The sequence below is a fragment of the Puma concolor genome, chromosome A1 (assembly GCF_028749965.1).
Source record: "Puma concolor isolate L17-30 chromosome A1, mPumCon1.1.hap2, whole genome shotgun sequence".
Taxonomy (NCBI): Eukaryota; Metazoa; Chordata; class Mammalia; order Carnivora; family Felidae; genus Puma; species Puma concolor.
Window position 1 is genome coordinate 150288872 of NC_141667.1, and position 15829 is coordinate 150304700.

At 42.7% G+C, this 15829-nt stretch overlaps 1 protein-coding gene across 1 annotated transcript in view; it reads left to right on the forward strand.

The window, feature by feature from the left end:
• The window catches only part of RUFY1 (RUN and FYVE domain containing 1), a 61242-nt gene that overhangs the window by 35872 nt on the left and 9541 nt on the right, over positions 1–15829 (forward strand). Inside the window, exons 9-12 of the mRNA XM_086706114.1 lie at positions 560–661; positions 1537–1653; positions 3094–3261; positions 14044–14141. Of these exons, the coding sequence (XP_086562240.1) occupies positions 560–661; positions 1537–1653; positions 3094–3261; positions 14044–14141 (485 nt within the window). The remainder of the gene's footprint in view (positions 1–559; positions 662–1536; positions 1654–3093; positions 3262–14043; positions 14142–15829) is intronic.

The window sequence follows — 15829 nt, forward strand, 5'->3', positions numbered from 1 at the left end:
GTTTATTGGCTGGAAAAGAGTGAAGGATCAGGAAAAAAAGCCCATAATCCCTTTGCTAAGTAACAGCTACTGTTATTATCCGTGTATATGTGCTCTCCAATGTTTCCTAAGCATTTCTAACACAGGTGATTTTTTTCTTTTTAATTAGAGGTGAGAACGTGCCATAGAACTTGCCTTTTGTCCCCTATTGATATTATACCCGAAGTATGTTCTCAAGTCATCAAAAGCCTTTGCAAACATTTTAATAACTACATATTTCTGCCTTATGCTCCCACTGTCTTTCAGTAAGCTTCTGTGATATTGGACACTCAAGTGCCTCTAATAATTTGTGTCCATAAATCCTTGCCCACATTAAATCCTTAACCCCATTAAGTGGTTTGCTCTCATTTTTTTTTAAACTATGTGAATGTATTCCCTATTCAAAACAAAGAAATTAAATGATAAAATACCAAATACGTGGAAATCCATCATCAATTGTGAAGGTGCCAAATGTTAGTTTTTAATCTGAACGGTAAGATTAATTTCAACGTTAAGGAACATAAAAATCTTTCTTTATCAGCTATCAGCTGCAACAGACCGGATTTGTTCACTTCAAGAAGAGCAGCAACAATTAAGAGAACAAAATGAGTTAATTCGCGAAAGAAGTGAAAAGAGCGTGGAGGTGAGAAACTGACCTCACAGCTGGGCAGCATGTCTCCCATGCGCAAGTGTCCATGGCAGAGCTCATGCTCATTGTTTAATAGTGACACAGGCCTCAGGACGTACAGAGATGCCTTGTTTGCTGCCACTGTGCCCTCCCACACCACTTGCAGGCCACCTGGGCCACTTCGGGCTTCCAAGCGCACTGCTTCCTCACCTCTGGGCCTTTGCACTCAAAGGTTCCCATTTACTCTTCAACCTCTGCTCACGTACTGTGTCCTCTGTGATGCCTCCATGGCCCCCATCCATGGCCTTGGGCCTTCCTCCCCTGTTCCCAGAGCTGTTTGTCCCTCCCTCCATTAGAGAACCCATTTTCTGTGTCATAGAATTGCTGGCTTACAGCTGTCCTACACAATGACCTGAGAACAGAAAGAGACCATATCTGATTCATCTTGAAATTCACCCACTGCTAAAGAACATGCTGGATAAATAAAAATCCATGCTGAATGATGGAATGAATGGGGGCCTTTCCCACTAAGAACAACGGTTCTGTTTTAAAGAAAATTAAATATGTATTGTTTTCCGAACCTAACTTTCCAAAAGTATGTTGACTTGCTGTCATCCTTCAGGTTCAAAGATATTTTGAAGTATCTTTTAGCATTTTTCTACAGTGCTTAAAATATAGAAGTTATCCTACATCTTTAAAAATTGTGGCATATTCTTTTAATGTTTTTATTTTAAGTAGGCTCCATGCCCAATGTGGGGCTTGAATTCCTGACCCTGAGATTAAGAGTTGACTGAGCCAGCCAGGTGCCCTTATGGTATATTGTAAAATACTTTGTAGTTAGCTCACTTCCATAAGCAAACCATGCCTCTTGGTGTTCTTGTTTGACATAGATAACAAAACAAGATACAAAAGTTGAGCTGGACACTTACAAGCAAACTCGGCAAGGTCTGGATGAAATGTATAGTGATGTGTGGAAGCAGCTAAAAGAGGAGAAGAAAGTCCGTTTGGTGAGTGCAAGACTGTCTTTTTTTTTTTTTTTAAGTAGGATTCATGCCCAGTGCAGAGCCCAACATGGGGCTTGAACTCACGACCCTGAGATCAAGACCTGAGCTGAGACGCTTAACTAAGCTAGCCAGGTACCCATAGGCTAAGTGTCTTTAGAAGGAATTCCCCAATAGCCCTTCATGTTATTTGTTGTCACTTTTCACACATGTGCTTAAATCTGCTTTTAAAAACAAATGAGTTTTTTATGCAAAGTTTCTAAAGTCTGAAGAAATATATTCATGAAGAATCAAAAATCATCCCTTTAAAAAAAATTTTTAATATTTTTAAAATATTTATTTATTTTTGAGAGAAAGACAGAGTGTGAGTAGGGGAGGGGCAGAGAGAGAGGGAGACACAGAATCCGAAGCAGGCTCCAGGCTCTGAGCTGTCTGCCCAGAGCCTGACGCAGGGCTCGAATTCAGGAACCGTGAGATCATGACCTGAGCCGAAGTCAGTTGCTTAACCAACTGAGCCACCCAGGCGCCCTCCAAAAAATGTTTTTTTAAGGGCTTACTTAGCGTACACCTAAGTTTTGTATTTTTTCCAGTTTTATAAACCTTTTTCAAGGATTACCATGAGACCAGATTCGAGGTTGCTTTGCCAATACAGTTCCCTCAGTCAGCCTCTGGTCTATTTATTATATTCTACCTAATCTCTGTGCCAGTGACCAGTGTTTTGGGTTTGTTTTTAATGTTTATTTATTTGAGAGAGAGCGATCACAAGTGGAGGAGGGGCAGAGAGAGGGAGAGAGAGAATCCCAAGCAGACTCCATACTGCCAGTGCAGAGCCCGATGCCGGGCTTGATCCCATGAACCGTGAATTTTAAAGTATGCTCCACACCCAGCATGGGGCTTGAACTCATGACCCTGAGATCAAGAGTCACACACTCTACCAACTGAACCAACCCAAATGCCCCAACCAGTGTTTTTTAGTAGACACAACTCTTGGACCTGCTTTGTGTCTTTACGCAGATGTGGAAACGTGTCTCCTGAGTTACCCAGGACAGCACTAGTTCAAAATGGTTGCACCTTTATTGCCATAAAGGAGCAAACCATACGAAAATCCAAAAACTCTCACATTGCAACGTCAGATCGCTTGGCAGACATTCTTTCAGACTGTGCGTTCTGATCTTCGGGTTTAAAGAATGTGGTTGCCAGGATCAAGGCTCACATTGCCACCTACCAACTTTCTGTTGACTGGATCCAGAGCCAGTTTTCCTTACAAAAAGAGCAAAAGGGCTAAACTTAATGTAGTTATGCTCTAGACAGAATTTCCTAAATCTCCCTAACCTACTCCGACTTCCGGGTTATATTTTTGCCACTGCCCAAGATACACCCTCAGGTAAATACATCCCTGTGTCTACTGTAATAACACCTTCTTAATTGATATTCCTAATTGATAAGGAACTAGAAAAAGAACTGGAGCTGCAGATTGGAATGAAGACGGAGATGGAGATCGCAATGAAGCTGCTCGAAAAGGACACCCACGAGAAGCAGGACACCCTAGTCGCCCTCCGCCAGCAGCTGGAGGAAGTCAAAGCCATCAATTTACAGATGTTTCACAAAGTTCAGGTGGGAGCTGACTCTGTGTCCCTAGCACAGCCTTGCGACCTCACACCGTTCTTGCCGCAGAAGAGAGGACGGACACCTCCGTGAGGCCCCGTCCATAGGCCCTGTTACGCATTTCTGCACTTATTTTATTTGGGTCTCCCAGCAGTCCCTGAGAAAATTGATAACATGGGGGAAAGTGTAAATTACAGGGCAGACCCGAGTGGCTGCATCTTGTGCGCTGGGTGGCACAGCTAGTAAGTAGAACTGAAAACTGAACCCTGTCTTGGCCCGTTCTTCCCTTCACTGTCTCCCTAGTGTCTGTCGTCTTCTTCAATGACTGTCTGCCCCAGGAAATGGAGAAGTGGATTAAGGAACGATAGAAGTTAGTGTCGTCTTTTCAAGCTGGGCCATGAAGTTAATCTTGCTGAGTCTCCAGCTGCGTGGCTGGCTGCACGCCTCTCCTGTCACTTCAGAGCGGTTCAGGGGAGGTAGCCCAGAGAGAAGCAATTGTGCCAGAGTTTGAAAGCTAGCATCTAAAAATCGCAAAGCTTCCTTGCTCAGAGGCTACAGCAGCACCCAGGACCATTCTGTTTCCTTTTCTTTTTTTTGAAGTTCTGTTTCCTGGGTTTTTTTTTTTAATTTTTTTTTAATGTTTATATTTTTATTTTTGAGAGAGACAGAGCATGAGCAGGGGAGAGGCAAAGAGAGAGAGGGAGACACAGAATCCGAAGCAGGCTCCAGGCTCTGAGCTGTCAGCACAGAGCCCAGTGCAGGGCTTGAACTCACAAACTGTGAGATCATGACCTGAGCCAAAGTCGGACGCTCAACCAACTGAGCCACCCAGGTGCCCCTGTTTCCTGTTTTAATGCCTGAACTGTCCCACTTCCTCTTCTTTAGAGGTGCTCTCAATCTGTGTCAAAGATGGTGTGAACAGACACACATGTTATCTTGTCCTGCCATTTTTTTTAAACATAGTCTCATTTATTTATTTATCTATGTATTTATTTTATTTTAATTTTTTAGAGAGAGCGTATGCAATCGGCAGAGGGAGAGAGAGAATCTTTTTTTTCCTCATGTTTATTTTTGAGAGAGAGTGAGCGCACAAGTGGGCGAGGGGCGGAGAGAGAGGGAGACCCAAAATCTGACAGGCTCCAGGCTCCGAGCTGTCAGTACAAAGCCCGACGAGGGGCTCAAACTCATGAACCGTGGGATTTCACCTGAGCCGAAATCAAGAGTTGGATGCTCAATCTACAGAGCCACCCAGGCACCCCCAGCCTTTTTAAAAACTATTACATAACCAGCATTATAATAATAGCTGCAGTGGAAATTAAAGCACAGGGAGAAAAAGAGGAAAATCGTTGCGCTCTCCTGACACATTCTTTATTTTAATTTGTGTTTTCTTCTGGTCTGGGTCAGTCTGTAACCTTAATATTCATGCTCGTCAGAGGAAACCATACTTCCATAATAATTTAGCAGGCCCTAACCTAAAGCAGCTTCAAACTATGGCAGTTTGTATTTCTGTTGCATAATGGTTTCGAGGAGATCATTTCAGACCAGCAGTTTTGCCCCCCACAGTCGCTTGGGGACCCAGGCTAATGGCAGCTCCAGCTGTCCAGGCCACTGGAAGGGAGTGGAAGGGAGAGAAAAGCAAAAGTCCAGAACCAGGATCTCCTCCCAAACAGTGAGAGAGAAGTTTCACACATCATTCCATTCAATAACACAGCCAAGGGCCAGACGTGGCTGCGAGGGGAGCCTGGGGCTGGCGTGTCCCAGCTGCGAGCCAGATGAAGGGGAGAATAGGAGTCACTAGGGTCACTAGATATAGCTGTCACTACCACCATCTGCCCCACTGAGCTTCCAGAAGTCCTGTCCAGTCCCAGAATCCTCCCAGTCCGCAGCCCCTGGGTGACAAGCAGCACTCTCCATGGAGCCCTCGAGGCCTGTGTTTGAACCAGAAGATCAGCTGTCTTCCTCACATTAACCCATCCCGCCCAGCATAAAATAGTGGAGCCAAAACAGGATTGCAAAAGGAAACAAGAGACCCACAGGGCAGACCCTGGCCTGCCGTGGCCATCATTTGCACCTCTGGGCAGGAGCTGGGAAGGCTGCCCAGGGTGCTGGGGGCTCCATTTGTTAGCATGTCCACCTACCCTTCCTCAGTCGTCAACAGAACTTGTCAGCCAACCTCCATGGTCTCTGACAAGTCCACCATCTCTATAGCCCATTTGAAGTGGGCTCTTGGGGAATGTGAGCCTTCCTGGTGGCTGCACGGCTTAAAAGCCACATTCCCACTGGTCTCGGTTTGCTGGCCTGGAGATTGTATGAAGGGTCAAACAGTCACAGATACTCTTCAGGCCTGACTCGTGGTTTTTGTGACAGTACAGTTCCCTCAGTCACCATGTCTGGTCTGGTTATTTCCCTTCAGTCCGTGTATTGATGACCACAGTTTATTGTTTCATTTATTTTTATTTCTTATTTTTTTATATTTTTTTTATTTTGAAGGAGAGAGTACAGGTGCACATGCATGTGAGCAGGGGCGGGCAGACAGAGAAGGGGAGAGAGAGTCCTAAGCAGGATGCACATTCAGTGGGGAGCCCAGCGCGGGGCTTGAACTCAACGACCATGAGATACTAACCTTAGCCGAAATCAAGAGCCAGATGCTCAACTGACTGAGCTAACCCTGCGCCCCTATGGTTTCATTTATTGAACACAGTTTTTCTGCCTGCCTCATTTCTGTGCTCTATCAGTCTTTCCCCACTCCCCTCCTTCAGTGGCCGGTCGTCTGAAACTGCAGACAGAGATGTGCAGGAAAGCCCATACTGTTGTTTTGATTACTACAGCTTTGTAGTATAGCTTAAAATCTAGGATTCTGTACCTCCAGTTTTGTTCTTTGTCAAGATCACTTCGGTTATTTGGGGTCCTTTGTGGTTCCATACAAATTTTAGGATTGTTTGTTCTAGTTCTATGAAAAATACTATTGGTGGGAAGGGAAACAAAAATAATATAAAAACAGGGAGGGGGACAAAACATAGAGACTCATAAATATGGAGAACAAACAGGGTTACTGAAAGGGTTGTGGGGGGGGCGGGGATTGGGATGGGCTAAATGGGTAAGGGGCACTAAGAAATCTACTCCTGAAATCATTGTTGCACTATATGCTACTTTGGATGTAAATTTTAAAAAATTAAAAAATTTTAAAAAAAGAAGTAAAGGAAAGAAAATACTGTTGGTATATTGATAGGAACTGCATTGAATCAATAGATTGCTTTGGGTAGTATGGATATTTTAACAACATTAATTCTTCCAATCTGTGAGCATGGTCTATTTGTGCCATCTTCAGTTTCTTTCATCCATGCTTTACAGTCTTCACAGTATCGGCTTTTAACCTCTTTGGTGAAGTTTATTCCTAGGTATTTTGTTATTTTTTCTGTAATTATAAATGGGATTGTTTTTTTAAAATGGTTTGTTTTTTTTTTGTTTTTTTTTTTTTGAGAGGCAGAGAGCGAGCAGGGGAGGGGCAGAGAGAGGGAGACACAGAATTCGAAGTAGGCTCCAGGCTCTAAGCTGTCAGCACAGAGCCCGATGCGGGGCTTGAACCCACGAGCTGGGAGATTGTGACCTGAGTCTAAGTCGGATGCTTAACCAACTGAGGCACCCAGTTGCCCCATAAATGGGATTGTTTTCTTAATTTTTCTTTTGGCTACTTTATTAGTATATAGAAATGGAACAGAAATGTATATTAACTTTGTATCTGTAACTTTACTGAATTCATTTATCTGTTCTAAGTTTTTAGTCTTTTGGGTTTTCTTTATGTAGTATCATGTACTTGCAAATAGTGACAGATTTACTTCTTTCTTACCAACTTGGATGCCTTTTTTTTTTTTTTTTTTAATGTTTATTCAGTTTTGAGAGCGCGCGAGCAGGGGAGGGGCAGAGAGAAAGGGAGACACAGAATCTGAAGCAGGCTCCAGGCTCTGAGCTATCAGCACAGAGCCCATTGCGGGGCTTGAACTCATGGACCTTGAGATCATGACTTGAGCCAAAGTGGGCCACTTAACTGACTGAGCCACCCAGGTGCCCCGCCTTTTTTTTTTAATGTTTACTTATTTTTGAGAGAGAGAGACAGGGCATGAGTGGGGAAGGGCAGAGAGAGAGGGAGACAGAATCCCTAGCAGGCTCCAGGCTCCAAGCTGTCAGCACAGAGCCTGACAAGGGGCTCAAACTCACAATTTGCAAGATCATAACCTGAACCGAAGTCAGACACTCAACCGACTGAGCCACCCAGGTGCCCTCCCAACTTGGTTGCCTTTTATTTCTTTCAGTTGTCTGATTGCCTTGGCTAGGACTTGGAGTACTATGTTAAGTAAAAGTGGTGAGAGTGGACATCCTGTCTTGTTCCTGACCTTAGGGGAAAAGCTTTCAGTGTTTCATCATTGCATCTGATGTTAGCTGTGGGTTTCTCATTATATGGCCTTTATTATGTTGAAGTGTGTTCCCTCTAAACGTACTTTGTTGAACGGATGTTGTATTTTATCAGATGCTTTTTTGCATCTATTAAGATGACCATATGGTTTTTATCCTTCATTTTGTTGTGATGTATCACATTGATTGATCTACAGATACTGAACCAGCTATGTATCCTAGAATAAATCCTACTTGATCGTGTGAATGATCCTTTTAACATATTGTTGGATTCAGTTTGCCAGTATTTTGCTGAGAATTTTTGCATCTTTGTTTATCAGGGATGTTAGCCTGTAGTTTTCTTTCTTGGTAGGACCTGTGTTCTGGTTTTGATATCAAAGTACTGCTGACCTCACAGAATGAATTTGGAAGTTTTCTTTGCTCTTCTGTTTTTTGGAATAGTTTGAGAAGATGGAGTATTAACTCTTCTTTAAATGTTTTTATTTTTTTTTATTTTATTTTATTTTATTTTATTTTATTTTATTTTATTTTATTTTATTTTATTTTAACGTTTATTTATTTTTGAGACAGGGAGAGACAGAGCATGAACAGGGGAGGGTCAGAGAGAGGGAGACACAGAATCCAAAACAGGCTCCAGGCTCTGAGCTGTCAGCACAGAGCCCAATGCGGGGCTCAAACTCATGGACCGCGAGATCATGACCTGAGCCGAAGTCAGACGCTTAACCGACTGAGCTACCCAGGCGCCCCTCTTTAAATGTTTTTTAAAGTTTATTTATTTTGAGAAAGAGAGAGTAAGAATGAAAGGGGGAGGGGCATAAAGAGACAGGGACAGAGGATCCCAAGTGGGCTCCATGCCAACAGCAGAGAGTTCTGTGTGGGGCTCGAATTCACAAACTGTGAGATCATGACCTGAGCTGAAGTCAGACGCTTAACCTACTGAGCCACCCAGGTGCCCTTTAATTCTTTTTTAAGTAAATGTTTGGTAGAATTCACCTGTGAAGCCATCCAGTCCTAGACTTGTGTTTGTTGGGAGTTCTTTTTATTACAAATTCAATTTCATTACTAGAACTTGGTCTGTTCAGATTTTTTTTTATTATTATGTTTATTTATTTTGAGAGAAAAAGAGTGCGAGTGGGGCAGGGGCAGAGAGAGAGGGAGACACAGAATCCGAAGCAGGCTCCAGGCTCTGAGCTGTCAGCACAGAGCCCATCGCGGGGCTCAAACCCATGAGTGTGAGATCATGACCTGAGTCGAAGTCAGACACTCAACCAGTTGGGCCATCCAGGCACCCCTAGATTTTTTTTTTTTTTAAGTTTATTTATTTTGAGAGGTGGGGTGGGGCAGAGAAACAGGGAAAGAGAGAATTCCTAGCAGGCTCTGCACTGTCAGCTCAGAGCCTAACGTGGGACTCAAACTCACAAACCATGAGAACATGAGCTGAAATCAAGAGTCGCATACTTGAGGGGCGCCTGGGGTGCCTGGGTGACTCAATCGTTGAGCATCTGACTTTGGCTCAGGTCATGAAATCACAGTTCATGAGTTCAAGCCCCACATCGGGCTCTGTGCTGACAGCTCAGCCTGGAGCCTGCTTCAGATTCTGTGTCTCCCTCTCTGTCTCTGCCTCTCCCCAGCTCACACTCTGTCTCTCTCCCTCTCTCACTCTCTCTCTCAAAAATAAATTAAAAAAAAAAAAAAAGTCAGGGGGCGCCTGGGTGGCTCAGTCAGTTAAGCAACTGACTTCAGCTCAGGTCATGATCTCACAATTCCTGGGTTTGAGCCCTGCATCGGGCTGTGTGCTGACAGTTCAGAGCCTGGAGCCTGCTTCCGATTCTGTGTCTCCCCCTCCCTGTACCTCCCCTGCTCATGCTCTGTCTCTCAAAAAACAAAATAAATGTTAATTTAAAAAAAATTTTTTTTTTTTTTAAAGTCAGATACTTAATTAACTGAGACACCCAGGTGCCCTGGTCTGTTCAGATTTTTATTTCTTCCTAATTCAGTCTTGGAAGATCGTTAAGTTTCTAGGAATTTATCCATTTATTTTAGGTTGTCCAATGTGTTGGCATATAATTTTTCATAGTTGTATCTTACAGTCCTGTGGTGTCAGCTGTTACTTTTTCTCTTTCATTTCTGTATGTATGTATGTATGTATGTATGTATTTATAAAGTTTATTTATTTTGAGAGAGCGCAAGCAGGGGAAGGGCAGAGAGAGAAAAGGAGAGAATTCCAACTGGGGTCTTTCTGTCAATGCAGAGCCCCATGTGGGCTCAAACTCACGAACCGCAAGATCATGACCTGAGCCGAAGTCGGACGCTTAACTGACTGAGCCACCCAGATTCCCCTGAATTTATTTATTTGAGCCCTCTTTTTCTTGATGAGTCTGGCTGAAAGTTTATCAATTTTATCTTTTCAAAGAACCAGCTCTTGGTTTCATCTGGTCTTTGCTATTGTTTTTTTAGTCTCTATTTCACTTATAGCCATTCTTATTTTTATGATTTCCTTCCTTGTACTAACTTTGGGTTTTGCTCTTCTTTTTTTAGTTGCTTTATGTGTCAGGTTAGATTGTTTCTTTGAGATTTTTCTTGTTTCTTGAGGTAGGCCTGTATCCCTATAAATTTCCTTCTTAGGACTGCTTCTATTGCCTCCCAAAGATTTTGGACCACTGTGTTTCCATTTTCATTTGTCTCCAGGTGCTTTTTTTTTTTTAATGTCTCCTTTGATTTCTTTGTTGACCAATTTGTTGTTTGGTAGCATGTTGTTTAGCCTCCCCAGGTTTTTTTGTATGTTTGTGCCTTTTCCAGTTTTTCTTCTATAATTGATTTTAAGTTTCATACTATTGTGGTCAGAAAAGCAGCTTAATATGATTTCAGTCTTCTTAAATTTATTGAGACTCCTTGTGTGGCCTAACATGATCAATCCTGGAGAATGTCCCATGTGCACTTGAAAAGAATGTGTATTTTGCTATCTTGGAATAGAATGTTCTGTATATATCTGTTAAGTCCATCAGCTCTAATGTGTCATTCAAAACCACTGTTTCCTTACTGATTTTGTGCCTGGATGATCTATCCATTGATGTAAGTAGTCCCCTACTATTGTATTATTGTCAGTTTCTTTTTTAATGTTTGTTGTTAGCTGCTTTATGTATTTAGGTGCTTCCATGTTGGGTGCATAGATTTATGATTTTTATATTCTTTTGCTGGACATATATCCTCAAGCTGGATTCAGCTTGTTAGATCTCTTTATCATCATGTAATTCTATTTTAGTCTCACATGGGTACTGCTACCCCAGCTTTTTTTTTTTTTTTTTTTTTTTTGCTTCCATTTGCGTGCGATATGTTTTTCTATCACTTCACTTTCGGTCTGTATATGTTTTTAGATCTGAAGTGAGTCTCTTATAGGCAGCATATAGACAGGTCTTGGTTTTTTATCCATTCATCTCACCCTACCTATGTCTTCTGACTGGAGCAGATAGACCATTTAAATTTAAAGTCATTACTTGGGGCGCCTGGATGGTTCTGTCCATTGAGTGTCCGACTCTTGATTTCAGCTCACGTCATGATCTTAGGGTCATGGGATCAAGGCTCACAGTGGAGCCTGCTTAAGAGTCTCTCTCTCCCCACCTCTGCCCCTTTCTTGGGCTCGCTCTCTCCTCAAAAATAAATAAGTAAATATGCATATGTTCTCTCATAAATAAATAATCACTGACAGGTGTGTACTTATTGCCATTTTGTTGTTTTTTGGTTGTTTCTGTAGTTATTCTCTATTCCTTCTCTTGCTCTCTTCACTTGCAGTTGATGGCTTCCTATAGTGTTGTGCTTATATTCCTTTCTCTTTGTTTTTCGTGTGTCTATTATAGGTTTTTGATTGGTGGTTACCATAAGGTTCATATATAACATTTTTTTTAAAGTTTATTTATTCATTTTGAGAGAGAGAGAAGCGTGCGCAAGTGAGTGGGAGCGGGAGAGGGGCAGAGAGAGGGAGAGAGAGAATCCCAACCAGACTCCACACTGTCAGAAAGCCAGAAGCCTGAGGCTGGGTATTAGCACAGTTGCTTTCTTGTAAGGGCTGTGAGAAGGACTGTAAGCATCCCTGTCCCCTAGCTGCTGGTGGTTGCTGGTGATCATTGGCAATAATCTTTTCAAAGAACCACCTTTTTTTCTAATATTCTTTATTGTCTCTTGTTCCATGTTTCATTGATTTCCACCCTTCCTTTTATTATATTCTTTTTTTAAGGTTTTCTTTTTTTTTATAAGTTTGTTAAGCTTATTATACATTATTATAAGTTTATTATAAGTTTATTTTGAAACAGGGGCACCTGGGTGGCTCAGTCGGTTAAGCGTACAACTTTGGCCCACATCATGATCTGTGAGTTCGAGCCCCACATCGGGCTCTGTACTAACAGCTCAGAGCCTGAAGCCTGCTTCAGATTCTGTGTCTCTCTCTTTCTCTGCTCCTCCCCCACTCATGCTCTGTCTCTCTCAAACATAAACATTAAAAAAAGAAGAAAGAAAGAAAGAACGGGCCTGAGCAGGGGAGGGGGCAGAGAGACACAGAATCCCAAGCAGGCTCTGCGCTGGGGGGCTCAATCTCACAACCATGAGATCATGCCCTGAGCCAAAATCAAGAGTCAGATGCTTAACTGACTGAGTCACCCAGGTACCCCTTTATTATATTCTTTCTGATTTCTTTGCGTTTGCTCTGTAATTTATTTTCATCTTCTGAAATGCATGCTTAGCTCATCTGTTTTATCTTTTTTTTTTATTTCATAAAAAAATTTATTTGGGGGCAGCTGGCTGGCTCAGTCAGTAGAGCATGTGACTTTTGATCTCAAGGTTGTGAGTTCAAGCCCCATGCTGGGGGTAGTTTGCTTTAAAAAATAAAAATAGGGGCGCCTGGGTGGCGCAGTCGGTTAAGCGTCTGACTTCAGCCAGGTCACGATCTCGCGGTCCGTGAGTTCGAGCCCCGCGTCAGGCTCTGGGCTGATGGCTCAGAACCTGGAGCCTGTTTCCGATGCTGTGTCTCCCTCTCTCTCTGCCCCTCCCCCGTTCATGCTCTGTCTCTCTCTGTCCCAAAAATAAATAAACGTTGAAAAAAAAAATTAAAAAAAAAATAAATAAATAAATAAATAAAAATAAAAAAGATGTTATTTGAAGTTAAAAATGACCCACACAACTGCTTTAGCTGTGGCCCTCAAATTTTGACAAAAGTATATCACCTAAGAAGCACATTTATTCACAGCTCAGCCTCTCTGAAACCTACATGCATCTTACAGTCAATGGCACATGTTCTAAGTAGCTGTTTTTTCTTGCTTAGTGGTGTGTAAAATTAGGATACGTCTTCCACTCAGTGCATCTTCAATACCATACAATATTGCATAGTGTTTTCACTGGCTTTTACCTCTAAATATTTGTGTTTTTTTTTTTTAAGTTTATTTATTTTTGAAAGAGAAAGCACAAGTAGGGGAGGGGCAGAGAGAGAGGAAGAGAGAGAATCCCCAGCAGGCTCCAGGCTGTCAACCCAGAGCCTGATGCAGGGCTCAAACTTACGAACTATGAGATAATGACCTGGGCCAAAATCAAGAGTCGGACAATTAACCAACTGAGCCACCCAGGTGCCCCTACCTCTCAGTATTTCTTAATTAGTCCTCTGGTTTACATTTTTAGCTCAACAGCTTTTTAGTGATATGCTATGTAGTTTAGTTTCTAAGATATGAGGCATTTTTAGCCATTCTTTTGTTGTTAATGTCTAACTGTATTATATTAAGGTCCAAGAATACAGTCTATATTATATTAGGAACTTATTAGGACTTCCTTCTGTCATCAGCCTTTCCGTATCCTTTTATTTTAAAAGTGTCTGTTATAGACACACAGGGACACAGTGCTTTTTGCCTGCCCCCCCCCCCCCCCCCCGCCTGGGCCCCCCGGTACATGCCTGGATTCAGAAGTCACACAGTTGTGGGTGTAAATCTGCTGTATCGCACATCTGTGCCAGCCTCCCTCTGTGCTTAGGGAACTGGGGCTGACCAGCCGGCCACAAGAACCTGCAAGGGCCCGATGAACTCGTAGGTGTGCTTGGCATGTAGGAACAGCTCTGCACCACTGTCAGATCTCACTCTGAAGTTCTTTTTTTAAAAAGGAGCATGGACCTTTCATAGAGGGAAACAAAAAGCTTATTACTTCCTTTTTGGCCTTTCTTTGTGTGGATAAAGCTGGGAGCCTCAGTCCAGTTTGTCTTCCAGTGCTATGGGAAAGACCAGCAATTAGTGAAATGCTCCTAGAAATGTTGTGAAAGTACAGATTGAATCATCAAACCCTCTCTTAACCCTGAGCGGGCACAGCAGTGAGAGAGAGGCAGAGTGTGACCCCTCTTCCTTGCCTTTGCAGAATGCAGAGAGCTGTTTACAGCAGAAGAATGAAGCCATCACATCTTTTGAAGAAAAAACCAACCAGGTTATGTCCAGCATGAAACAGATGGAAGAAAGGTAATCACTCCCTGTGGCAGATACTCCCTAGAAGGTGCTGGACATTCCCCAGGCCCGGGAACTTACTCAGAGTCTCTCTCAAAAGGTCAGACAACTTGGGATGAAAGTCCTTTGGGATTGTAGTCTTGCTGAGCAAGGGGGCTGGATTCCCATCCTTGCCTAAGTGTGTATTCCCTTAATCAATCTCTGGGTGACTGTATCACATTGTCTTCTCAGGAGTCAGACCCATACAGTGAGCTCCTTGTCACCGACACACTTAAACATCAGTCTGTAATGGGTCAGAATAGAGCCTGAAAGCAGACCCCAACGAATATGGCAACTGATTTTCTTACAGAGGTGCAAAGGCAGTTCAAGGGAGAAAGGAAAATCTTTTCAATAAATGATACTGGGACAATCGGACATGCATAAGCAAAAAAAAATGGACCTTGGTTGTGTACTTCCTATCTTCTACAAAAATTAGCTGGAAATGGATCATAAGTCTAAATGGAAAACTTAAAACTTACAACCTCTAGAAGAAAACCTAGGAGAAAATCTTTGTGATCTTGGATTAGGCAAAGAGATCTTAGACATGACATAAAAGCATGGGATCCAGGGCCCCTGGGTGGCTCAGTCAGTTGAGTGTCCAACTCTTGATTTCGGCTCAGGTCATAATTTCACGGTTCATGAGTTCGAGTCCCATGCCAGGCCCTGTGCTGGCACTGCAGAGCCTGCTTGGGATTCTCTCTCTCAGCCTGCTCTCTCTTGCTCTCTCTCTCTGTCAAAATAAATAAATAAAAACTTAAAAAAAAGTAATACTTTTGAAAAGCATGGTGTCCATGGGAGGAAAAACTTGATAAGTTGGACTTTATCAAAAGGTAAAACCTTTGTGCTATGAAAGACATGGTTAAGAGAATAAAATGACCAGCTAGAGATTGACAGAAAACTTGCAAATCACTTAACTGACAAAGTTATATATTCTGTCTCCAGAATATATAAAGAACTCTCAAAACTCAACAGACAACCCAGTTGAAAAATGGACAAAAGACTTGAACGGACACTTCGCCAAAGAGGACGTAGGGATGGCAAATAAGCACACAAAAAGATGTTCAGTGTCAGTAGCCATCAAGGAGGTACATGTTTTGTTATGTTTTGTTTTAAATATTCATTTTTGAAAGAGTGCAAGCAGGGGAGGGGCAGAGAGAGGGGGACAGAGGTGGGCTTTTGTGCTAACAGCAGTGAGCCCTCTGTGGGTTCGAACTCACAAACCGCAAGATGAGGACCTGAGCCAAGGCAGACACTCAACCAGCTGAGCCACCCAGGCACCCCCAGGGAAGTACATGTTAAAATCACAGTGAGATGCTACTACACACCTGTTAGAACAGCTAAATATCTTTTTAATGACAATACCGAGTGCTGATGGGGCTACAGAGCAACTAGAACTCTCCTACATGACCGGTGGGGATGCCAAATGGTACAGCCACATTGGAAAACAGTGTCTTAAAATAAAGCTAACCTTACTCTTCCATCTGACCCAACAATCCCACTCCTGGGTATCAGCCCAAGAGAAATGGAAACTAATGTCCTTACAAAAGCCCATACACAAATGTTTGTAGCAGGTCTATTCATTATTGTCAAAACTAGAAGCGAGTTAGAGGTGTTTCATCGAGTGAAGTAAGAATAAACTGGTACCCTGTACAGTGAAATAGTAC